Consider the following 27,587-nt stretch of genomic DNA (forward strand, 5'->3'; position numbering starts at 1 on the left):
TCACAATACTTGTATTTCTTTATTGAAATATAATCGACCCCTGAGGCTAGATAGAAAGGCCATAATTTAGTTGTTTGCGCCTCGTCTAGCTCTTCAGTCTGACACAGCCAGTTAGAACACAACAGACCTGGACAAAAACATTTCACCACTGCCATGAAAATCGCTTTAGCTTTGCTTTTTAAGTCCAATCATAAAGTTTACACAGTCCTTGTGAGCTGATGTATCTATCTATCAATCTATCCTGTACAGGCTTAAGAAGTGATCTGGCTTATATAATGATAAGTTATATAATTTATAATGTCCATGTGACTACCTAAAAAGAGCCTTTTGATATGCCTGAGAATAATCTTTTGGAGATATGACAGATGGTTTCAACCTGACTGCGTTTTTTTACTTGGACACCTCTCATTTTATTTTAAGGGGGGGAATTGACATACACTCAATTAAAATGCTTAAATCCTATACTTAGTTGACTGGATTCCCAAGGGCTCCATACCCTCCTGTTTTCACTCTAGAGTCTACACAAATAGTTTTGCCAGAAAATAGTCGCTCTAGATCTCACAACAAGTCGCTTTGTGACATGTTTTGAGCTTGTAGATCTGCATGTTACATGTTAACCCCAGAATAGATGCTAGGGTTCAACTTGCCAAGCACACTGGCAACTTGGTTCAAATTATTGATACTAGATGATTCAATATAGCATCTGCTTTGGTATGCCAGAAGTGCAATGAAAAGCAGGGAAACACAAGTTAGTCATTGCGCCAGCTTAGATGAACAATCTTAACGGAGACAATTTCAAAATACCAATTTATACTTTAGTCAAGATAACTGAACTAGCTCTCTAAGTAGGCAGGCTATATCATAGACAGTGGCAAATTGATGCATAATACTTTCTTACCCCAAAATATACAACAGCCATTATAAGCCTCATAAGGGTCATCTGCCTGTTTGTGATACACAGCAAAATCCTCAGAGTTTAACTCTAAGTTACATTCACACTGATAATCTTCTTACTGTGTAAGGACATTGATTTAACCCAGGTAAGTTTATAGATGTGGTTTTCACTTTTGAGTTCATCCTGGGGACTGAATCATAGATTCTTAAAACCTTTAACAAAAGGGACCCAAACTGAGTGATTTGGTTTCTTCAACGAACTCCCCAGGCTCATTAAAGCTTAGTATAACTCACTTGGCATGTGGGGACTGAAGGCTTGCAACCCCATTTTGAGTCCCGATCGATAATTTAAGAACCACTGTTGACTGCTGCAAAGCCTGACTTATACTTAGTCGCTCGACGGCGTTGCTTACCAAAAATATCAGATCCTAACTCGCATGTTTTGAGCTTGTAGATCTGATATTGTCACTGCAACACAAGCTCGCAAATAATTACAACTCAGACTTGACTCCAACATACCAGGAGCAGCTCAAAACAGAGATGTTGTGTTTTTTACCAGGTCTGGGACACACTGAGGTAACATGGACAGTAATAAATTATTCAGTCGTTTAAAAAACACTTTGCAAGAATCATATCAATAATACAAAAAAGTATCAAACATACATGATGTGATATAACATTTTCTTAATCACATTCCCCCCCCCCATATCCCCAGAGTCAGTTGGTTCGCAGCCAAACAAGCGGCACTTTGTTTGATTCTGTCTCATTTAAACTTCTGATCGTTTAAAAGTCCCTTTAACAACATATAATTAGATCCGTACTGTGTCTATTCCTCTGTTGAAAATCAATTATCCACTTTCCAGAAAGGAGCTGCAGGTTTTCTTTACAATTCTTCAAATGTATTTTCTTCCACATAGCATTTTTCCACGTTGAATTTCAATCGTTGCAATTCAAATATAAATTTACAACTTCACATAGGCTTTTTGTACTTTATGCTTCCCTTAAACCCACAGCCCCCCTACCCTCCAACCCAACTGCAACAGGCACGCACAGGCAGATAGGGCTACAACTCTACTTGCGTATTTAGCTATTACATCTTTCTTTTCTTTTTTTCTTTTTTTACATTCAGAATACTTTCTCAATGCCATCCCTTTCATTTGCAGATTGGTAAAGAAAATAACATGCCAATATGAAAGTCAGAAATTCTATTAAAAGTGCAAAAGCTTCCTTCCTTCAAGTGACAATATGCCTCCAGACAAAATCCCCAAAATCTTTTAGTGTGTTAACAGTACAAGCCATTTCATAGGTTTCATAGGTTATTACATTGTTCCATAGGCTATTATTACATTAACCTTGCCATTCGCCTGTCTGACTACATACATACTGAATGTCTTGTTGCTTAGTTTGTGGTCCCCTTAAAAAACTAACTTACATTGAATACATACAGTATTTTCTGATAGCCTGGGCTACCAGAATATACAGAATGGCACGTTCCAAAGTGGCATAAGTCCTACTTTAGCCCAGGGGTAGAAAGCCCAGCTGTATAGCAGGGATATTCCTGATTTATAGAGGATTAACATAACATTTCAGGACATAGTCATGGACTGGTGCAGTGTGAAAGTGGGGCTAAGTTAGCCTTGCGATAGCATTGCCTCACAATGCTTGGGTTAGCCCAGAGTTATCCTTAATCATGGGCTAACAACGCTATTGTGAACAGCACTTTTAAGTATTTTACCATCAACAGAAAACAGACTTCTTTCATACAGCCCTGCTATGAATGGACATCACATTTGGCGAGTGACCAGTGCAAATCAACAGCTTCTCCAGTCTGATTCATGTAGCCCTCATTAGTTTGTTGTGTAAGAATGTAACTTAAATTAAATCTTTCTTGGAACAGCTTTCATCCGACCTACATTGATACAGATACAATCTGTATAGAACAAAAGTCACATTGAATATTTACCTGTTACATACAAAAGGGATTATCTGCTTAGACAACATTGGAAATAAAATATATCAGGGCCCTTTTCATACAGTGCAGAAGTAGTACGGATTACTGCTAAATTCTCAATGAAAGGACAGGCAAGCTGCTCTCTCCATCATTCATATTTTTGTGCACTACATCAATAAGTGGGCTCTGATTTGTATCACATATGGAGGGAAAGATCCAATCCTACAATTGTGTGTAAACAGACAAGATGCTGAGATGTCCAATACAACGCAGCCCAGGTAGCCCTGTTAGATTTACATAGAGGCCTGAAGACACACGCGCACAGTCGCACACACACACACACACACACACACACACACACACACACACACACACACACACACACACACACACACACACACACACACACACACACACACACACACACACACACACACACACACACACACACACACACACACACACACACACACACACACACAATGACGAATGGCATTTCCCCATTAATTAATCATCAACAACATTGGTCAATATGATTGTTCTTTCTCACCCGTTTTGCCAGCATCAAGCAACTTTCCTTTAACCATTTGCCCTTTTCCCATCATGTATAACTTGCCTTGTTTCAATACCACACAACCATAATGTACAGTTTACACTCACAAAACTCACAGGTCACCCACTGACAATGGCAAAACATTCATTTTCATGGGTCCCCGGGAACGACATCATCACCTCCGTCCGTCCATCCATCCATCGTTGCACTTCAAATGTCCCCTATGCGGAATAAGTGCAATCTCAACACAGTGGATCAAAAACAGACAACTGAGAAGTTTGACATGGGTGCTTTTCTTTTCTTTTTTCCCCCTTCTCCACACCCAAAATGATAGAAAGGTAAGGAGGAACAGCAGGGACAGTGGAACGGACACATCCCTGAAAATACTGCACCTCCGCCAACCTCCTCCTGCATGGCCCCCTCCCCATTCCCTCTCTTCTCCTCAAAGACTGTCTCCGACAGAACAGCGCGTTCGTGATCTCTTTGCTCCGGTAACCCAGTCTGTGGTCTTGTGCAGCTCCTCGCCTCCTCACCAATCTGCTTCTGAGACGAAAGACTTGATAGAGAAACAGAAACACTTCCAACTCGGCAACACTGCAGTTCCCTGTAGTGGGGATGGGGGTGAGGGCTCCACCCCATTCAGGAAAGGAAAACATGGCGATCGTTCCAAGGTAGGAAACAGATTTCGCTCTCCTTCCGTTCTTCCTTCCATCCATCCTTCAGTGCATCCATCCATCCATCCGTCTGTCCATCTGTCCCTCCCTTCCATTTGTGCTCCAGTAGTTGTTGTTGCCTGCAGGGGGGGTGCAGTGTTCCCTGACGTGTGTGTGTGTGTGTGTGTGTGTGTGTGTGTGTGTGTGTGTGTGTGTGTGTGTGTGTGTGTGTGTGTGTGTGTGTGTGTGTGTGTGTGTGTGTGTGTGTGTGTGTGTGTGTGTGTGTGTGTGTGTGTGTGTGTGCGTGTGTGTGCGTGCGTGCGTGTCTGTGGGTTTATGTCATTGAGGGACACAGAAGAACAGGAAAGTCACAATATAACACAGTGGAACCTGTGAGACCCAGTGGAGCGTTCCCCTCGCCACTTCATCTTCTTCTTCTTCTTTAGGCTTCGCTCTGGCACCTGTTGTCTGTGGTGATGGATGGATGCCGGGAGAGAGAGAAAAAGAAAGAAAGAAAGACAGAAAGAAAGAAAGGGACATGGTTTCATTAATATGGCCACAAGGGGGCAATGTGGATCCACTAATCTACTCTCCTCAGTCTCACACATTGTAGCTAGCAGAGTCATTTCCAGACTCAGACAGTAGGTTATGAGAAATCACCCTAAAGCCTAAACTATTCTGAATAATCTTTTGCTACATTAGAATGCCAAAAGAAAACAAAACACCACAGCTCAGCTGTTGTATAATATCAAGAGTGTCTCAGTTTTGTGAACCCCATGGCACACAACCACTCCATGTTTTGTTATTCCCCCCTTGCAGTGGCAGTAGTGGGACTTCAGACAGGATATGACCACACAGTGAACATCAACATAAACCAAATTCTTCAGAAATTACACGTCTGTTCAGACAGGAAATAACTCTGGGATTTTTCTCTCCTCATCCTCTCACTCCCTCTCCCTTTCGCTTTGAAAAAATAGAAAATTCCCTGCACTCACCCTGTAAGAGAAGTAGCCATTATTTTTAGCACTTTCACTTTAGACTCCTAGTGAATCTGATGCATTCAAATCTGTTTCTCAAAGATGCCACAATGGAAAAGTAAAGTGAGCTCTGCTCTCACTCCAAAGACTGTAAAAACTGTTTCACACTCTTCAGAGTTAAATTAACATCAAGGATTTTACTGTGCATTGTGAATTTTGAGCTAATTTCATGAAAGGAATGATCGGTCCATTTAGAAAAGACACTGCATTATTTAAAGCCAAAGAACACGACAGGAAAACAATCGGATCACAGTTTAAAAGTTGTGCTAAAAACATATCAAAACAATTAACAATATAATTAATTATAAAGGTTGACTTACCTTATAACGCGGACCAGCTCGTGAAAGGCTTTGTCAACGTTCATGGGAGGGTCCTTGGCACTAGTTTCAATATATGTTATCTGGAGAGACAAAAATATGCATCCATGTGTTATGGGAAAGACAAAGAGTTATTGACAGGCAGAGAGAGACAATACTTGGCTATTGTTTGGTTGAGACTGTCTGACTCGGCCGCTGAATATTGTCCGGTTATTGTGTGATTGTTGCTTATTATTAGTTCCTGTTTTTGTGTTCTCTCCCTGTGTTGCCTTGTGCAGTTTTCTCTGTCATCATGTTCTATATGGATAATAATGCGTCCATCCCCAAACCCTGTTCTGTTCAAAAGGCCATTGTCAGGATATTGCTAAATATAAGAATATGTTCATAACTGACCTGCGTGGTAGAATAAAACTAATGTATGCAATGAATGTGTTGCCGTTTTGTAAGAAGGAAAGAAAAGCATCACGTGAAGGGAAAGATTATCATCAGTATTGTGTCTTAAAGGGCAAGACCGCTTTGGTAGAGGTTTGGGTTGTGTAGTTACCTTGCCATGATGTAACTCAAAAGGTGGAAAAGAAATACAAAATAATTGCTCCATTGATTAGAAATTGATAATAAAAAATATGCTCCTCATTGACTTACATGGTACGCTGAAACAGCTCTCAAAGTCACTCTATTAGCATGTAAATGAACACAAACAAAGTTGATTCAGACAATATAGAACATCACCAAACCCAGTACTGTTTTTTGTTTAAATACAAATATTTACTTCCTGTTGATTTTACTATTTGAAGATCCGGATCCACGGATCCATTCCGGGTTTTCTTTCTAATAAATCTTTTTAAATGATCAATTTCTAATCACTGGAGCAATTATTTTTGATTTCTTGTCCACCTTTGGAGTTACATCATGGCAAGGTAACTACACAACCCAAACCTCTTCCAAAGTCTTGCCCTTTAAGATAAACCATTTTAAATCATAACGTCATAATCATTTATGAATTGAATATCAAGGACCTCATTGGAAACAAGACCGCAAGGACTTTTATGAACGGACCTTTAAGACAAAGTATTTTAAATGTAACAGTGCTGTTTTAATTTTTTTGCCTAATGAAATATTCAATCAATCAATCAATCAAACGTGAAAACAACTCATAACAAAGCACTTCACAGAATCTCACTACAGTTCACCACTTAAGTGTACTGTGTCATACGATGTCCTTCATCATATGGCAAATAGCAAAAAGAGCCTATCTACAAGCTCACAATGCGCATTGTGAGCTTGTAGATCAGCTATTTAAAAAAAACGTTTTTGAACAGTTGCCCAAAATAGGGACACCATGGTAAATGTGGTTAACATATATTTTTTAATGAAATTATCAAACATACATTTTAAACATATCAGACAATCCCTACATTTCCCAAAAGGAAATGCATGTATTTAATTCAGTCTGACCAGTGATTAAAAAAACTACAACGAGTGACTACTGATAATAGAGGGGATATTAAAAGCAGAGGCATAGACCCCCCCCCACCATCATTGTCCAATACATGGCATTTACATCAACATCCTTGTTGATGGGTGTTGCACACAATTGATTGCCAAGAACGAGTTAACTCGTTTTTACTCGTTTTTTAAATCCATCACTTGATTGCCAAGATCGAGTTAACTCGTTTAAAAAAAAAAAAAAAAAAGGGGGGAAATTTTTTTTTTTTACCCAAAGACCAAGGAGATATGATTTTTCGAAGATCTAGACTCCTATCCACTTCCTTGTTAACTTAAAACTTAAAAATTCTGTATCTCAGCTCCTGAGTACTTTTTTTTTTTTCAATGTAAAAACCCTGGCATGTATCTGCAAAAAATCTGAAATAATTCTGGCAGTCAATGTGTTAAACGTCACGCCCAGCATGAGATCAGGACAACACAGTAATTGAGGATAAAGTAAGAAAAACAGGAATCTATCAGATTGAGTACAGAACTGGACCTGTTTTTGCTGCAACGTGCGCTGTGTGGAAAATACTGTATACTAAAGGTGGCTCCCCACCAAACCGACGTCGGCGGCGGTTAAGTGTTGGAAAGTGCAGGTGCCGAAAATCTGCTGTTGAATGGCCGGTGGGTACACTGTCGCGACTCACGTAGGGTAAAAAGTTGTAGAGGGCTGCTGAGAGGAGGTAGAGCTCTCTGGTTGGCCGCAAGCGGGGACACAAAATGCAATACAGAGGTAGGCCTCGCAATACATTTATTGTCCATGGTATAAATATTGCTACAGCTGCATGTGTGCTCAAAATGCAGGCACAAAGCGTGGGACTGTGTGCGCACATGTGCGCGTGTGTGGCTCGTCTCATTTAAACACCAGCTGTCAGCTGTCATGTTTTCTCTGAAACAAAACTAAGTGTATAATATGCCTTATCTTTAACGTATCAATATCATAAGCACTTACTCCTGCAGTCCTGCTTTTCTTTAAGGCGAAAAAGGTCTGTAAAACCACTGAAGCAACCGTTGGTATTCTATTTATTATATTGATCATTAGTTGAAGCAAAATGACATGGCTGTGTACGCATTGCACTGCTGCTTGCTGCAGGCAGCAGTGTTTACTGTTTTAATTAACATCAAATACAAAAGATATGATACACCAAAATAGTCTAAATATAGATAACCTTGTGCCCATGCCCTAAGCACCCTACAGTGCAGTAGTTATCTTTATAATTTCTCAAATGATTTAAAGTTGCAGTTCACACATCCAAACTTCGTCAGAAATATAAATGTTTGATCAATAATGCCAATGTCAAGTATTTTTCTCACCCAAACAACATCTATAAAAGAGCACTGAATATTCCCTTTGAGCATGCGCACTTCGAGTATTTGTACCAACAATGTCACTTGTGACCCCTGGATGACCCGGAAGAGACTATATCTTCCAGGGATCATCAAGAGATCTTTTCCTTTTTTCTTCTCGCGCACAGAGTTTGCAAACTTTGCATTGAGCTACAATGCATTATTATACAATGCATTATTATGCAACCGATCTTATTATTAAAGTCGCTAGTAGTTCCGTGGTCGGAGTAGCGAGCGTTCGCCCTCCAGGAACTGAGACTTATCTCCTCTATGAGCAGAGTTTATTTCACGTGGACGCTTTGGCATGAATGGCGTCGGATTTCTTTTGCCGGTAATGAAGGGTCTTGTTTCCCTCTCCGGACTAAAGCTAGGTTCAAATTATATTTTGAACGTCTACTTACAACTACTTACACTGTGTTTGGCAGCCATCTCCTGGCCCTGCTCACTGGTGATTTTTCTCAGGTGGACCAAGTCCACTTTGTTGGCCACAAGCACCATAGGGAACGCCTCTCTGAAAGGAAGAGCACACACACATCCATTCTTATTGGCTGAAATGTATTCTTTGTCTACCATGGGTTAATGACATTTCTGCATAACATTTCTTTCTCATCAGGCATCTGTGTGGCACAGGGGTAAAGTTTCTAGCTCTTGGTGCCCCGCTATGAGCTTGTAGATCTGATATTTTTGAATAGCCAAAGAAATCTAAAATGACACAGATGCGTTCGCGGATTGAATGGGTTAATTCCTCCACAGTGCCTCCAGCTTAGCTGGGCACTCCAACGAACACAATAGTCTGTGTTCGTGGGTGGGAAGCCGGGAGGGCAGGGTGATCTCTGTCGCTTCACTAGCGACGTTGGGGCAACTGGTCAGCGGGGAGCGGACCTGGGAAGGAGCGTGTTTCTCCACACATGTTACGCCCCCTCCTGGCAAAACTCGCCCTCCTGGTCTACACCAGTGGTTCTCGAACCTTTTAATTTCAAGGACCCCCATAACTCTGATAGTGGAACACAAATGGAACCAAATGGACTGGTTCCATTTGTACACTCTCAGAGTTACAGACCTGTAAGGGTCCATTTGGAACCCTCTTCAAGCAACCCATATATGATCAATGCACTGCTGCTCTGTTGCGCTCTGCCTCGCTTTACATTCTTAAATGTAGTCTTTTAAAAAAAAATCCTTGCGCGTCAAGTTGTGGAAATAGTTTCAACGCCGGCATGAGATAGCCTGGTTCCAGACGAATCTGCCATTGCAAAATATAATTGCCCTTGGCAGATTAGGTCTGGCCCCTCTCAATAGAGATTGGATTTCTCTCCCTCCGAAGTTGTGAGGGACCAATCAGGGCCCAGTATCCAAATATGAGGGCGGGTTTATCACCACAGGCATTTTATTTATTTGCCCCTCGGATATGCAGGTTCCACACAGAGATTCCAGACTAATATCTAAGCAGTGATATTAGTCTGGCCATGCCAGGCTAGGCATGAGACTGTGTTACGTGATGAGCTTTAAAATGGGTCACACGGTTTTAGTTTTCTCATGAAGATTTGCAGTACTCTTACTTTAATGACCTACTGTAGGGTTTCTCAAAGTGGATACATGCCGTGTCACCCCTAGGGCAGTGGTTCTCAAACTTTATGGCTAGTAAAATTTGCCATGAAATTAAGGTGTTAATTAACTCATTCAGTGCCACAGGACGTCTAAGACGTCCGACGTCTAAATAGCCCTGGGTGCCACAGGCCAATTTTTTGTTCAGAACCCAAGATATGATGATTTGAAGATTTGCTGCTCCATTCACTCTTTGTTTAACTACTTACTAAAAAAGGCTGTATCTCGGCTCCTAAGCACTTTTTTTTTACAATGAATTTTGGTTGTGGCACTCAGAGCCAAAATGCCATAAATAAGCATGGCACTGAATGAGTTTAAGGTGTCTACTTCTGTTTTTGTCTGAACCATAATGTACAGTACGGGTCCATTTTCCAGGGCTACATCCCATTCCCGACTAGGATCAAATCCCTCCAGTGACCTTCATCGTGCTTCATCTACAGCACGTGGGGTCCGGGACCCCCCAGGGGTCCTTAAGGGGCCTCAACTAAATGACCCGTAAAAGGTCTATTACTCTGAGAGTGTACAAATGGAACCTGCCAGGTAAACCCTCCCGGTCATTCAGCAAATGAAAATGAAATGTGAATTCCGCGACCAGAATAAGAAACTGTACGGGGGTCCATGGCCTAATGCATAGGGGGTCAAACTGGGGGTCCTTGAAATTAAAAGGGTTGAGAATCACTGCTCTTGCAACATCTCTCTCTTTGTTTTACTATCTATCTCAGCAGAGAAAGACACAAATGGTATTGGACTGATGCACTGGCAGAATTTTTTTTGTTAGTTCTAGCCTAGGACTATCGTAGCAATAATTCAATGGATAACTTTTTGAATTAATCAAATAACCGAGAAACTTGTTTAAAAAATAAATATATATATATATATTTTTTTTTTTAATATAAACAGATCAACAGGATTATTTTTTATAGATGTTCTAAATAATCGTTAAAATCGATTAACCAGTTAATCCATAGTTTATTCTTACGTCATGCGTCACGGTGTAGCGCAAAAAAAAAAAAAAAAGCTGATCTACAAGTTCATAACGCATCGCATCAAGACACGTTGTGAGCTTGTACAAAGCAGATTGGCTATATACTGTATATTTTAAAATTGATTATTTTATTAAAATCAATTCAATCGATTAGTTCACTTGAATGATGCGTAGCCTGCGAGCCAGGCAGATTCGAGAGGTTTATATGGATGCATAATGCATATTATGCAGCAATATACTGTATGGGCGATGTACAGTACTGTATGTGACGTGTCAAGCAGGTGACCAAATTGGCGCTCTACTTAAGCTTACCTGATTCTTCGCACTTCCTCTTGCTGTCAGTGCTGCCACTGATGTTGTATGTGCTTTGTTTTGCTCCCACCACCACCCCAACATACCCCAGATATCTGACGGAACTGTAGGAATTAACTGTCCTACCTGTCTTTGACCCGTAGTATGAGTTGGTGGAATCGATCGACATGCTCAAAGCTGGCCTTGTCCGTCACCGAGAAGACGATGAGGAAACCGTCACCTGTCCTCATGTACTGTTCCCTCATGGCACTGAACTCCTCCTGACCGGCCGTGTCCAGCACTGTGGAGCAGGAGGGAGGGACCAACAAACGTGTAGACATAAATGTATGGTACACAGTAAAATCCCAATTATTTGTCAATTTTTACACTTCTAGTCGAGTTAACTGACACTCTGAGTCATAGTACTCTGTCTGACCAGTTTGATAATAAATGCTGAACAAGCGCTGAGCCCCGTCACTGTGTTGTATTGCCACTTAACCAAGCACATGAAACTGTGATTTCATACAGCCTACCTGCTGCTATTTTTACATGCTGGATATGTTGTCCACCTGCACGAGAAGCATTTCTGCCTTCTGTAGTGCCAACTCTTCATTGCAAATGTTTTAATCGTGCCCCTTGAGTATATTGGACTTTGTATATTTGATTTGTCTGTGCCTTCTATTATTTGACCTGTTCTGCATGTGTTACTTTTGTCTCTATTCTCTCTTCCCTATTCTAACTCTTCCTAGAATAGGGAATTCCCTGACACTATCCATTAAAAGATGTGAATCACTGGTCTCTTTAAAAATTGCCCTGAAAAAAACATCTCTCAGGACTCAGGAGACCATAAGGTGAGGTAAATTCACTGCTGCCGTTTTTCCTTTTTCTCCTTTGTACTGTAGGCCTAGTGTTTTGTATTTGTTGATGACACATATTATTGTGTATTTTTTTTATGCTATGTTGATTAATTGAATACATAGGACCACAATGGAAACAAGTCCCCAGGACTTTTTTGTGTTATCCTTTTAGCCTTAATGTCTGACTGTACCACATGCTGTTTACATTTCTGACTAATAAAATATTCAGTCAGTCAATCAATCAATCCTATAACTGCAAAGTTGAGAGCTCACACACAAGAGAGAACATTCCAGTTTCTACAATCCCAGTTCTAACACCCAGATGGTATGCTACTTGCACCGTCTCTGACCATTGCCGGCATAGGTGTCAACATTCCATTGATTGCATTCATCTCCCCATCTCTCTTTAACCTAACCTTTACCCTAGATGCATCACGTCCAATTCTAGCACCCAGGCAGTACAGATGATGAATGCACACAATCTTCATCGATCTCTTTCACATATACAGAACACCCCACAGGCATGCATTCACCCGTACCATCTAAAATGGCATAGTCTTATCTCAGGAGTGTTTCTGACTGAACGAACACACACACAACCCACCTACACACATACAGTATACAGTATAAATACATGTACATTATATTATATATCTGTACAAACACACTTTAGCTTGCTTGCTTGCTGGTTGTGTGTCCATCATGACCGATGATGACCATCTTCTATTTGTGAGTCTTTTGGTGGCCGATCCTGGACCGACAGTTGAAGTTGCAGACTGGGCATGTAAAAGCAGCACCGAGGGGAGCAGGGGGGCTTTGCGAGCATGCTCTTTGCACGCTTTGCTGCACGGTGTTGTGTGCGCTGATTGTCCTTGTTTCAGCAGGAAGCATACTGCTCTGTAAACCAGCGCTTTGGTATGGATTGAGGTTGCTGTTTTGAAAAACCTTATAGACGACCACATTATGTTGAGGCTTGTTTAAGGCGGTTTTGGATCTCATCATCCATTGTGCAGGCGTCAAATATTATGACTTCCCAGATATTTGGAGGTAGGAACAGTGAGCAACGTTTGCCCCTCTGTTGTGAACGCTGTTGCATGGTGTGGAGGAAGGTCGGCAGTCGGCAATCAACTGACAGATTGCTTCTGTTTTCTCTGTGTTGATGGTCAGTCCCAATGTACGGTGTGTAGTTAGTAGTTACAGCTGCTGAGAGAATGTTTTGTAAGGCCTCTGATGTGTGGAGCTACCAGGGCACAATCGTCAGCATACAGTAGCTCCATCATATTGTCAGAGGTCAGCTTAGAGGTTGCCTGTAACTTCCTGATGTTATTGTTAACCCATTCACTCCGGGAACGCATTGGGTCATTTTGGATTTTTTGCTATAACCATTATTTTATACTTTTGGCTATTCAAAAATAGAAGATTTACTATTTCTTATTTTATTGTGAAAATATGTGCAAATCTTTGAGTATATATATTTTTGGAAACAACATTTTTAACTCAAATCTTTGCTTCTGGGGGTTCCTGGAACAAAATGTTTTGAGATGGGGGTCGGCGGCCAAATACATATCATTTTGGGTGTGATTTGCACAAATGTTCAAGATTAAAAAAAAATATATAGCAGATATACAAGCTCGTAGCGCGGCACTACGCCGTGCTATGAGCTTGTATATCTGCTATTTTTGAATAGTCAAAGTATAAAATAATGGTTATAGCTACCCTGACAATCACTTGGAATAGTAGGAGTTGAGGCAATACATTTAGTTTGACTCAGTTCCACAGATGCAAGCTTTAGATCGGCTATTTTCACAATTGTTGCCTCTTTCTCAGGTAATATTTCACAATTTGGTCAATGTTTGAAAATGTATTATAGTATAGTTTTTTGATTACTTTTGACGCAGAAATGCAGATACCCCTGTATACACTTATGGTTTGAGTGAAACAATGTTGCTCAGCAAATCATCTGGGGACCCCCCAAAATCCCTTAGGGACCCACCCCATAGGTTGAGAATCCCTGGTCTTGACTACCTTGTCGATTTAGGGAGGGGATCTCTGCATGGTTTGTAGCACACACACACACACACACACACACACACACACACACACACACACACACACACACACACACACACACACACACACACACACACACACACACACACACACACACACACACACACACACACACACACACACACACACACACACACACACACACACACACACACACACACACACACACACACACACACACCTCTACCTACCGTCCAGTATGGCCCACTGTCCGTCTATCTCTGTGTGTTTCAGGTAGGAGTCCTCTATGGTGGGGTCGTAGTCTGGCACAAAGATCTTCTGAAAGAACTGGATGGTGAGCGCGCTCTTCCCCACGCCACCGTCTCCCACCACCACCAGCTTGTACGTTGGCAGGTTGTCGCTAGGCACTGCGCTGGTTGCCATGGCTACCTACCTACCGCCACAAACCGTGGTAAAAGGTGGGTGGGCAGGCTAGTAGGTGGCTAGAGAGACGCACCTGTAGGGAAGACTAGAGAGAGCAGAGGGGGGAGTAGACGGCGAGAGGGCGAGAGAAGAGTAGGGAAGGGGGGAAGACAAGCAGGGGTAGGAAGGATGGGGGAGCGACAGATAGAGAGGGAGAGAAAAACAGAAAGAGAGAGAGGTGTTATGGTTGTTGTTGTTGCTGCTGCCGCTGCTTATTCATCACTATGGACACCCTGAACCACAGCATGGTTTTTGGATCAAAGTAGAGAGAGAGACCCAGAGAGAGAGAGAGAGAGAGAGAGAGAGAGAGAGAGAGAGAGAAACAGAAAAGAGAGAGTGAGAGCGAGAGGGCTCATAAGCCTCTTGGATAATGTATATCACACCACACACCACACCACACAAAACAACACATCACCACACACCATCCTTCAGACACAGAACCTTACAGTATACACATTATGTCTATTAAGATTTCAAGTAGAATTTCTTTAATGTACATAATGTCTGTCTACTTTCTTTGTAAGAAAACTTCTTTAAAGAGCATTTTTTATTACTATTGGAACTATTGGAATAGTATCCACTATTGTATACTACTTATCTTACTATCCAATAAGTCAGTGGTGGACCATAACTATTAGTACATTTACTCGAGTACTGCATTGTGACGCGTTGTGAGCTTGTAGATCGGCTATTTTAGGCAACCATTCACCCCAGAATAGGGACGCTAGGGTTAATTACACTAATTGTCTGTAGTGGAAAGCAGGCTAATGAATTAGCCCTGGCTAGCCTCGTTAGTCCCTGTAGGAAACAACTCTTTATCAGGTCTTATTCATTAGCCTGGTTTCCAGTGCAGGAACGAACCAGGCCAACCGATAGTCTTGATTAATTAAGTATTTCTATCGATTAAGTCAGTGGTTCTCAACCTGTGGGTCGGGACCCCCAGGAGAGTCCCCACATGATTTTGGGGGGGTCCCCAGATGACAACAAAGTGACAATTTAAGGACTTTTAAGATTTGTTGATACCTGCATCAAAAGTAATCAACAAACTATAGCATACAAACTGGTCAAACATTGGCCAAATTGTCAAATAATGTAAGAAAGAGGCAAACGATTTGAAAATAGCCAATCTACAAGCTCACAACGCCGTGCAACGCAAGGCGGTGTGAGCTTGTAGATCAATAGTTGCAGCCCTATTGGAAACCACATGAATAGGCTAAGCCCAGCCTAGTTCAATTAGTCCCAGTATTTGAACCCAGGCTAATGAATATGCCCTGGCTATAGCCCCGTTTTGTCCCCATAGAGGAAACCAGGCCATGGACTCCTCCCTGTCTCCTCGTTTAGCCCACCACAACCACAGAATCAGTGGAGAAATATGACGGTTCAGACAAATGGGTTACACTAGTTTGTAATTATGGCTTTTTAAAAACAAAAATAAAAGTGTCTACATTGGTACGGTATGAGTGGTTACTGTAGATGTAGAAAACCGACTGGAGTCAGGGCTTTGTTTGTCATGCTGCAAACTGAAATGCAGGCTTCCTGATAAAAATCCATCTTAGTGTCTCCGTTTGCACCATAATCTACACCTACGACTGAAGGGGAAAGTCCTTGTGTTGTGGGAAAGCTTGAGAAATACAACATGGTCATCACATCTCCTAGGGAGCATGACTAAGGGCTTTTGTTCTTTGTGTTGTGGATCCTCGCCCATTTTCACGGGATACCGTGCTGCTAGTATGGCAAAGGGTTGTCGTTCTCACCACAGAGAGGTTCGCAGAAGGAGAGAAGGGTGAAAGAGAGGGGGCAAGTGAGGACAAAGGCTTGAAGCGAACACAGACACAAGCATGGTGATGATGAGGCAATCGGCAGACATGATGGGAGAGATTAAGCTCTTTATGGCCAACAATCAGGGCTGTAACTATCGGTTATTTTCTTAGTGATTATTAATATTATTTTTTTGGTTAATATTAAATAACAAAAAGCACATTTTTCATATAATTTGTTTTATATTTTACATTCTGAGTCAACGTGAAAAAAAATCTAAAATCTTTTTTGCAATTGACTTAATCGAATAGTCTGATTAACCGCTTTAGTGAAAATAACAGAGCAACAAGCTTGCGTAAAGAAAAAGAAAAATGTTGCTTTTGCCCCAAAATCTTATTTTTGCATTAAAATGCAATGCAATGTTTGTTCAACTAACTGTTGCACTCCTACACCTATAACCTACAATACCAAAGGGGTGAGGGAGAGTCCTTTATTGTTGGCATAAAGTATCAAAGCGAAACATACCTTGTACCTTATCATATCATATCTATCATTCTATCAAACTAATTGATATTAACCTACTCTGTTCCTCTCATCTCCCTCAATTTAGCTGTTTAGGATTTAAGAAATTGTGTATTCACATTCACAGTCTTTTAAGAAATGACACTCACAGTCTTAGGGTTTTCAGCTGGGATGCAAGAAATTTGACACATACATGTCAACATTTAAAGCAATAGTTCAGGTTTTTGGCTGGACCACAACAGTGGAGCTAACCCTATAAATGTGAATGACTGGTTGAGTGATCAACTTAGACCTTTGGTTAGCCAGTTGGTCTAACAACAAACTAGCCAATCGCAGAGTAATAGTCCCTCCAGGCTATGGGAAGTAATCTATCCTAATAACGGTTGTTTTCTTATCATTTTATCATAATTTACTTGATGCGGCCATGGTCAGGTGCATTAGGACTGCAACCATTATTAATTAAATTAAATTATTTGAATTTGTTCATGTCAATTGCTATTATTGTGTGTTATAAACACAATAATCATCATTAACAAACTTCATTGACTGTCTTCCATCCTATATGGTCAAGGCCTTCTAGAGCAGGCTCGTGCCAACTGGTGTAAGGATCGTATATCCCAGATTGAAGGGATGATCATAGATATTTTTTTCCCCATACTGATTAATAAGATTTTAATATGCTCTGCGCTCCGGAGTAGTTTACGTTATGGATATGATTGGATTGCAATATGAAAGATAACACAATAGGGTTAAACAGAACATGATGCTGTGTCGCACAAAGCACAGACCCAGACTTTAAAAAAAGCTAGCCATTTGTTTGATTAGAGGAGACATTATTATTATTGAATCGATCGTTTTAATATTTCTCCTTTGGCCAAACTCATTTATCAGTAAAAGACTTAAAAAGCGGCAAGCGCTTTCACCTAGACCTATTTGACAAGAAGAATGTGAGGGGTGATATCAAAATATGAAAACCTTGACCATCCCATTCTATTCATTAAACACACACAGGCAAAGTTTGACAACAACAACAACAACAACAACAACAGCAGCAGCAAGTGGACACAACTAGAGAGAGATGAAAAGACTGTCAAACTAGGCCCAGCAGCACCACTCCCACATCCCTCCTTCATCCATCAGGAAACAGCTGTCAGATGGCTACAGTCCGCCCCTTCCTGCCCTGCACAATGGAGGGAAGGAAGATGCTTCCTTCCTTTCTACAGCCAACCAGCTAGTCAACCGACCAGTCAGTCAGCGCCAGTCAATCAACCACCAACCACCAACCAACCAACCAACCAACCAACCAACCAGTGTTTGTTAAAAACAAATGTTTTAAAAGAAAACACACACTGGGGGTACATTTTCTTAAAGGTTCTATGACATTCATTTTCACTTTTTTTTTATTTTTGGGCGGTGAAACCGCCCCTATATGTGAGGTTTGGACATCGACATTCGATTGCACCCCCCCAACCCTGCGCTGTGATTGGCCACCATTGTACCCCCCTAACCCTGCACCGTGATTGGCCAATCACAGTCTATTCAGGACTGTGATTGGCTAGTGAAACATGACACATGTGCATAGCCCTATAAATAGGACTATGCACTTAAAAAAAACACATTTATGTTGTTTTTTTTAAGTTAGGGGTGTACAATGGTTGGTCCACAATATTACTTTTCTTTAAGTGAACTTCCATCACTGTGATGACCACTGTGACCACACCGCCCACTTCACACTGGGTGTGATTTATTATGTTTTTTGGGGGGTTTTATGACCTCAATTACACCCAAAAAATCTGAACTTTGAACATTCAGTGGATTTTCTGTGGTCTGGGATTTTCTGAATAATTAGGCTGAAAAGTAATCTGAGCTTGGCCCTTCGGCAGTGAGGTCACAGCCGATTAATCCCGCCCACTCTCCTCCTCGCCCCTCCCCTCCCCTATCCTTTCCTTTGGGGGGGGGGGCGGAGCAGAGGCGATGATTGACAGGCAAAATCCCTCACCAGCGACACCCGCAGGCAAAGATTTCTTTTTTCATTGCAGTTGAAAAGGCTTTAGAAATGTGAGAGAAAAACACCTGCCATGGATCAATGGAGTGGAATTTTTTGTTAAAACTTTCTATACACGTTTGAAGGACCATGACAAAGACTTTTAATGTGTGGTAAAACTGAACGTCATGAAACCTTTAACACACTAAGCCCTGTACACTTCTTTGTACGACAAACATTTTCGCTAAACCCTGACCCTAGAAAAGTGTTTTGAAAATTTGCCAAGGTTACCAAGGTTAATGTGGTTAACATAATTTTGAAACATAAATATCCAATATATAACTGTCCTTGCCCGTCTTGAGTGTTCTTGGAGTTCCCCCATCAGACTTCCTTTCATACTGTAAATCAGTGGTTCCTAAACTTTTTAGCTGAAATAAAGATCCAAAAGAGACATTAGACGTTTGCCCGGGACCCAAATTGTGAAAACAGCAGATCCACAAGCTCACCATGCGTCATTTCGTGCCGTGTTGTGAGCCTGTAGATCTGCTATTTACACTAATTCTCAAACGTTTTGTTTTTATTTATTTATGGACACATTTTGATTGTTTGATTTTATTTATGAAATACTTTTGAAAGATGTTCTAATTGTTTTTAATTGATGAAAAGTTGTGATTGTTTTGGTTTAAACGTTGTTTAATCTTTTGAAATAATACAGTATATACATATTTTAAACAAAGGGGACATTAAAAGGTAGGGTAAGTGATCTTCTTTGAGTTAAAACAAACGTTTTTTTGTTAAAAGGTTAAAGCACTATATTGTGATAGTAATCATTGCTATAGTGTTTGTTCAGTAACAGGGGTCTCTGCGTCTCTCCAGCTCTTTAATAAACAGAAAATACATTTTCAGGTAGGTGACAAAATGTCAGCCAATCAGGAGAGAGTAGCCTACCCATTTATCAGCTTCATTTTTATAGTGCTCCAGCTCCAATTTTGTCTGCTCATTTCTTTGTGTCATCACTTCCAATTTCACTTGTTTAATCTGTATCCTTACTGAGTTCTCCATCCTGATTGGATAAAATTGGTGTCCCGACCTGAAAATGCATTTTCAACAGCTGTAAAGACTTAGCGACTCCTGTTACTGAACAAACACTCTAGCAATGAGTACTATCAGAATATAGAGCTATTTAACACTTATGTTAACCAAAGAAAATCACTTACCCTACCTTTAACTTGCGACCCATAAAAAGTGGTCCGCGACCCAAACATGGGTCCCAACCCACTGTTTGGGAAACTGCTGCACATGATGCAGCTAGTTGCGACCGGCCAACCAACCTTTCTATTACTTCAAGCTATCAGCCAGACACCCAGTCGCTCAGAGCCAGCCAGTTGATCGCAGTCATTCAGTCAATCACTCATAAAGCCAGCCTGTCAGTAGATGAAAAAAACTACTCTTGAACAGCACCGTGAACTGAGATTCTCTCATCAGTCCTGCTTTTCACACCAGTAATTTGCAATGGCAATTATATCGGCCATCATTTGACGTCGACATCGGTAGCCTATTGGTAATTATGCAGATGTGTCCCAATTTTTTTAACACTTTCAAACTGGCACCCCTATTTTTTTAAGTTTCAAAAGTTTTCCAACAATAGGAAATCTTCAAGATCGTGGTTTGGCTATTTTTGATTATTTTCTTTAACAGGGCTTAAGTCGTTAAATAAAATAGTGCAGTTCATGTGCATATTTTACTTGTTTTCTTGTTCATCAAATATGGGTCAAAACATTGGTAATCGGTGGTTTAGTTAGAATGCTATATGACCCATTAGGGCGCGCTCCCACCAAGAGTTGGCTGGCTGCTGTTTGCAGAATCTGCCAATGCATTGTCAATGCAAATGCGTTGATTCACGCAAGAGCAGATTTTTCCGCTAGTCGCGCAGACCTTGCGTTTATCTGCTCTCCGCGACTAAGCATAAAACTGCTGGAGGCAGGCGCTGATTTTCTCCCTCTGTCCAATCGGGTGAGTGGAAGGCGGACCGTCTCAAGACTCAGGAAGCAACATGGTGCTCAAGGCAGCAGGCAGTGCGGGCTACGAAGTGAGTGACAGGCGCGACACTCCCGTTTTTTAGAATCCGCTGGCTGCAAAAAACTGTGGCCGCGCACAACCTGCGTTTAACAGCGGCCAGCCAACTCTTGGTGGGAGCGCGCCCTTAGGGCGCGCTCCCACCAAGAGTTGGCTGGCCGCTGTTTGCAGAATCTGCCAATGCATTGTCAATGCAAATGCGTTGATTCACGCAAGAGCAGATTTTTCCGCCAGTCGCGCAGACCTTGCGTTTATCTGCTCTCCGCGACTAAGCATAAAAGTGCTGGAGGCAGGAGCCGATTTTCTCCCTCTGTCCAATCGGGTGAGTGGAAGGCGGACTGTCTCAAGACTCAGGAAGCAACATGGTGCTCAAGGCAGCAGGCAGTGGGTAGCCTGGGCACCATTCCTTTTCGGGTATATGATCCGGTCGGGAGCTCTACGTCATCCGCGTCATCAGCGACCGGATCGCGACAAACCGGAAACACGTCTCACCCCAAAATAGGTCCGTCCTATAAAATCCTTGATGCGGCGTAGTTTAGCTTATTTTTTAAATATAAATGTGATTGTACTTTCCGGAGACTATTTAGCGTCTGTATTATCCGTATTATCCCACGGGGAAATTCTATTCCATTTAAATAGGGATTGGGGAACCAAAACAAAGCGGCACCGCAAAACCGGATCGCGACAATCCGGAAACAGGATTCTTTTTTCTTTTTTCTTTTTCAGTAGGCGTGGCCTAGACCGGATCATATGGGTCTTTAGTAACAGACACCAGGCTTTCCTCCGAGGTGGAAAGACTGGTGATGCGAGGTTAGGCAGTGGGTCCTGAAAGTGAGTGACAGGCGCGACACTCCCGTTTTTTAGAATCCGCTGGCTGCAAAAAACTGTGGCCGCGCACAACCTGCGTTTAACAGCGGCCAGCCAACTCTTGGTGGGAGCGCGCCCTTAGTCTTTTATTCTTAACCTCGTCTTGGTGGAGAAGACATCTTAAAGTGACAACCAAACTCGACAGAAACCAGCAACAGCAAAGTTCTCCAGTTGGTAAATTCATTTTTAGATGAAAGGACTTCACCAATTTTCTTTATTTATCTTCACATAAATGGTCCTCACTAATGCTCATTATAATATGGTATCATTTTTGTCTACTCGGTCTGTGTCCCAGAGGAGGTCTGGGGACAGTTCAGAAACCCGCCTACCAGTGACATCATCAATGGGGAATCCAAGCTCATTTAAACTGCAGGATTTCTATTCCTGGACAGTTAGCATATAATGGAAGCCATTGTTCTCGCGATAATAAAAATCCAAAATTTGAAATCTTGTTTGAAAAAACAACCACGGTGATGTCACTGGTAGGCGGGTTTCCAAAGTGTCCACAGCCCTCCTCTGAGATAGAGTGAGTAGACAAAAATAAAATGGTACAATTTTATCCTGAGCATTATTAGCGAGAACCAATTATATGAAGATACGTTGAAAATGGGTGAAGTCGTCCTTTAAGCATGGATGCAGAAAAAGATTGCATGTAACCATCCAACATCCTCCAGCCAGCCAGCTGATCAGTCATCGTGCTTGTGGTCCTGTAGCCTTATCGACTCTGTGGCTGTCGTGGGAAAGGATATGGGGTTTCCTCATGAAAGCCAAACAGGACCAGCTACAGCTTACTCATTCTTCATGTCTTTGTACATCTAGTTGCCAAGAGAGTTGATTCATCAGCTGGACTATGTTGTCAAATAACCCACCCAAGATTTCCATCTAAGTTATAGTTTCTGTAGCCTAATTTGTTAGCCGTGGACTAGAGCCTAACCGATGCCAGAATTCGGAGTCCGATGCCAGGCCCGATTTTGGATAGTCCTACCTAGACAACCGATTACTGATGTTTTGACCAATATTTTGTGTATGAAAACAAAATGATCGAAAACTTTTGAAAAAAATGTGCCTATAATGACAGCGGTCTGGCTCTACTGTGGACCCACAAAGTTCCAGTTTAAATCTGCTGTTGAATACCGGCTGATCACAGGGAAGGATAAGGGGTCTTCCCTGTTCACATGGGAACAGAGCAGTTATTTCGCTCATGTAACAGGGGAACATGGAGCACACCCTAGGCTGTGCTGTACTAGCAACTATGTGCTAGTACAATGAGTTCAATGAGTTCAAACTGTTCCTTATCTCAGTGCAGCAGTTAAAGCAAAAGCTCATAACTGTTATTTTGATGGTTTTTGACCTGAATTGAGAGCCGACCTTGTCCTGACCCGATATGGTTTGGAGAATATCATTTATGAACCCCGAGTTCATGAATTGAATTTAAAATCCACAGTGTAATTTAACCACTTAAGCCCTGCTTACTAATAGTGAAAATACTATCAAAACAGCAAATCTGCGATTTGCCTGTACAGAGGCAAAAAATAAGACTATTACTGTGTCAAAAGCAATCAACAAACTACTATAAAAGTGGCCAAATTGTCAAATATTACCTAAGAAAGAGGCAAAAATGTACTGCCTTAAAGTAGGGATGCCAAGTTGAAAGTGATTTTTAAGAAATCATGAAAATGTGTGTGATACATTGTGTATAAACTATGACGTTTTCATCATGACTGGTGGCTTTCCAGTATATCACATCATAACTTCTCTGATCGGCCCGGTCCTGATAAAGATGTCACCTGACTTCACAGCATGCAATAATTTAGCCACTTCCCACATGCTGCTGTTGTTTTTTAATCTAAAGAATAACGTGGCTGTCCAGGGAAAATGAGCTGTCTCTCACACGCATGTCCTTGATATCTTCTTCATACAAAGTAGACATTGATTGAATTGTCAAATGTGAGAGATTGGCTTACACCTAGTTTAATTCTCGCCCGCGCACGCACGCACACGCACACACACACACACACGCACACGCACACGCACACTCACACACACGCGGTCATCGGTATGCAGGTTTGGTCATTTCAAACAAGATGTTTTGGGGGTTTTTTTTATGCGAGAACAATGGTTTCTATTATAGCATGCTAACTTTTCAGGCCTGCTGTTTCTATTAGTTTGGATTCCCCATCAATGATGTCACTGGTAGAAGGGTTTCTGAACTGTCCACAGCCCTCCTCTGAGACACAGACCGACCGAGTAGATAAAAATGCACGCTGGGCAAGACCTAGCTGGTTCAGTGTCTAAACGGAAGTACCGGAACTTGGCGGAAGTACCGCCCAAGGAAATGACGTGGAGGCTTTACAAATCTGTTTACATTCTCTGTGAATGAAACGAGTGTTGGCGATTGTTCTAAAAAGATAGTTTCCAGGGGGAATATGTATGACGGAAGTCCTGCACCTATAATCACTCTCTGCTTTAGGTTGTGACCAGGCTTTTCTCCTCGGAAATGAGTAACGGCTGGGAACGAGGCTAACAAAAATGGTACTGTACCATAGAGCATTAGTGATGGGCCAATTATACGAAAATAGGTTAAAAATGGGTGAAGTCGTCCTTAAAGTGCTTTGTTTCTATATGAATACTTCTTCTAACTATGAAATAAAATAGTTATTTTAAAAAAACATCCACGGTCCTGGCCCGGACCGTGACGTTCCGGGCACCTAGGCTCTAAAGTAGCCTGACAGTGCATTGCGGGTTCGAGTCACGTTCCTGGCGATCTTTACTACATGTCTCTCCCCATCTCTCAATCCCTGTTTCCTGTCCATCTCCACTTTCCACTATAAATAAGGCAGAAAAGACCCCAAAAATATATTTTAAAAAAATAAACATGCAATTATATAATGAGAATGCCATTTAGTTTTCTTCAGAATATTGCAAAGTCAAATCCTCAGTTTTAAGGATTTTATTGTGTGTCAAGATATCGGGCAGAATACTGTAGCACAAGATGTGATGCAGACTTTGTGGTCTCAGTAGACCATTATATAACATTCACTTCCCAGTATAGCACACAATGCCACTGAAATACAGGCAACAGCCCACTGACCAGTGGTTCTCAAACTTCTTAATTTCAAAGACCTCCATAACTCTGAGAGTGTGGAACCAAATAGAACCCCCTTAAGGAAACCTGAGGGTCCCTGGACCCTACTTTGAGAACCACTGGTACAGACAATTCAGTGAAACCCCACAACCTGCTTACTCAAACTATGTGGGTTCCTCACATTGAATCAGATCTTTTGCTGGTGAGCTCCCATTTGGCAGGAGATAGGCTACTTTAAATTACATTTTTCATCATGGGTCCATTTTGAAAATCAAAAATGTAAATGTTTCATCTATACTACAGACAATCAATGGAATCCTACCAGTAAAAAGGGTTTTAGGGTATTGGCGAACTGACATTGTAAATGAAGTTAATTCAGGATTAAATGCTACTTCAAATCTTTAATCTTTTTGATTGATTGATTGATTGATTGATTGATTGAATACATTATCAGTCAGAAATGTAAACAGCACGTGGTACAGTAAGACATTAAGGCTAAAAGCATAACCCAAAAAGTCCTGGGGACTTGTTTCCATTGTAGTCCTAATCTGATCAAATGCGGCAGTATACTCAAGAGGAGGAGATCTACTGTAGCAGTGGTCCACAGAAATTCACTTGATAGCAGGACAAAATGTTTAGGTGTGGACTGGAAGCTCAAAGCTTGAATCTCTGACTTGTATAGTGGCCCATTTCCCATCACTTCACTCCAGCTATTAAAATATGTAGCCCAATGACCAATGCCGGCTTGTATTCATAACCCCATACTTAAAGGAGCTATGCCATTTCACAGACATTCTTTCAGAGCTCCTTCATGTAATACTCTGTAAAGGGAGGTATCCATTACCGACTGGTATGAATAGTTAAAGAAGTGATGAGATTTTCAACCAAGCTCCACCTTTCCCTGTGTGGAAACCAAACATCTACCAGTCATTCTAAGGGGAATTCCTCTCTGCAAAGCACATAGGTTTACGAGGTTTCAGGCAGTTTCAGGCAGCAGTGCAATTGTGCTACGGTAGGCTCAAGTGACCAAAATCCCTAATAACGCAATTATTAATTCAGTCGATGTTTCACAAGTCAGAACAGCGTCATCGTCTTCTGAAACTTCATCATCCTCAGTCAGCGGGGTTTGACAAGGTCTGACATTTTCATGAAGCTGCGATGAGAGGCTAAGAGGGGTCTGTGACTCCTCATGCCCCCTAATAGCCAAATTATCTGGTGATTTCACTATGCTATTAATAGTGATGAATATGCCTCTGTGTGTGTGTGTGTGTGTGTGTGTGTGTGTGTGTGTGTGTGTGTGTGTGTGTGTGTGTGTGTGTGTGTGTGTGTGTGTGTGTGTGTGTGTGTGTGTGTGTGTGTGTGTGTGTGTGTGTGTGTGTGTGTGTGTGTGTAGACTGCCTGGTGCTTCTGAATGATCTCATCCTATGATCTGATACATGAAGAATCTCCACAGATTTTCCTCAACAGTAACATACATACATACATACATACATACATACATACATACATACATACATACATACATACATACATACATACATACATACATACATACATACATACAGCACATACATACATCATTAATACATACATACAGTGCATACAGCACATACAGCACATACATACATACATACATACATACATACATACATACATACATACAGCACATACATACATCATTAATACATACATACAGTGCATACAGCACATACATACATACATACATACATACATACATACATACATACATACATACATACATACATACATACATACATACATACATACATACAAATATACACACACACACACACACACACACACACACACACACACACACACACACGATTTGTTTATTTTTTGCACAGCAGCGAGTCAAATTCGTACAAAACCACAGAAATAGATTACTGTCGATCATTGCGATTGGCGAATAACACCATAATAACATACCAGGTTAACCACTTAAACCCCAGCATCGGTATTGTGCGGAAAGCTTTCGCGGAAAATAGCCGATGGACAAGCCGATTGTGAGCTTGTCGATCTGCTGTTTTCAGCAAAAGCTTTCCCCTCAATAACAGAAAAGAGAAAAGACACTAGTATTGAGCCCCGGGGGACTCCACAGTCAGTTACCCATTTGGGGTTTAAGTGGTTAAGGAAGACGCGTGAGGTTTCTGCACAGCCCTCTGGAAAATGTCTTTGGCCATATATATATATATTATAAAGGAAAGGCAAGGCCCGTGTTTCTATGTGTGCGACAGTATGGGGGGAAAAAAAGATAGAACCGCCCCTGAATAACGGATTTCGGTTGCTTCATCTTTTCTCAGAAGTTTTTGCAGCAATAAGCAATTTCCGCAAATGGAATATTAGGCGTCCATATTCTATCTTGAATCAAACTAAAATGCCTTGAACTGCGCCTTTTTTTTTTTTGCCGTGGAAATGAATCATCAGGTGAATGTAATCTAAAGCCTTCACATAATACAGTGTATGCTGGTGATAAGTTGATGATTTTATGAGGCGCTGTACTGTAGCCTATATATATACGGGATTTTAATGGCCATAGCTGTCCATATTCACGATCCTTTCTCTCTCAGCAAAAAAAAGAAAACGAGAAAAAAGAGCCACTTACCGATATATCGTGTGTAAAAAGGAATTGCTTCACGTTATTCCATATTATTCCACATCTCTGTGTGTGTTTGTGTTCTCCAGCCCACTACAGTCGGGAGTGTGTGTGTGTGTGTGTGTGTGTGTGTGTGTGTGTGTGTGTGCGCGCGCGCGCGTGCGTGCGTGTGTGCGTGTGCGTGTGTGTGTATGTGTGTGTGTGTTCTCC

General features: G+C 41.5%; 1 protein-coding gene across 1 annotated transcript; it reads right to left on the reverse strand.

Moving 5' to 3' along the window:
- On the reverse strand, positions 1-27,587 carry mrasa (muscle RAS oncogene homolog a). The gene is made up of 6 exons (XM_080456561.1): positions 27,387-27,587; positions 14,237-14,514; positions 11,266-11,419; positions 8,652-8,751; positions 5,409-5,488; positions 1-4,519 (listed from the first exon to the last, which is right to left on the reverse strand). Exons 2-6 carry the CDS (start codon positions 14,427-14,429, stop codon positions 4,420-4,422), a joined length of 627 nt encoding a protein of 208 aa, XP_080312687.1. The 5' UTR covers positions 14,430-14,514; positions 27,387-27,587; the 3' UTR covers positions 1-4,419.

Source organism: Gymnoscopelus braueri (assembly GCF_963280865.1).
Source record: "Gymnoscopelus braueri genome assembly, chromosome: 18".
NCBI lineage: Eukaryota > Metazoa > Chordata > Actinopteri > Myctophiformes > Myctophidae > Gymnoscopelus > Gymnoscopelus braueri.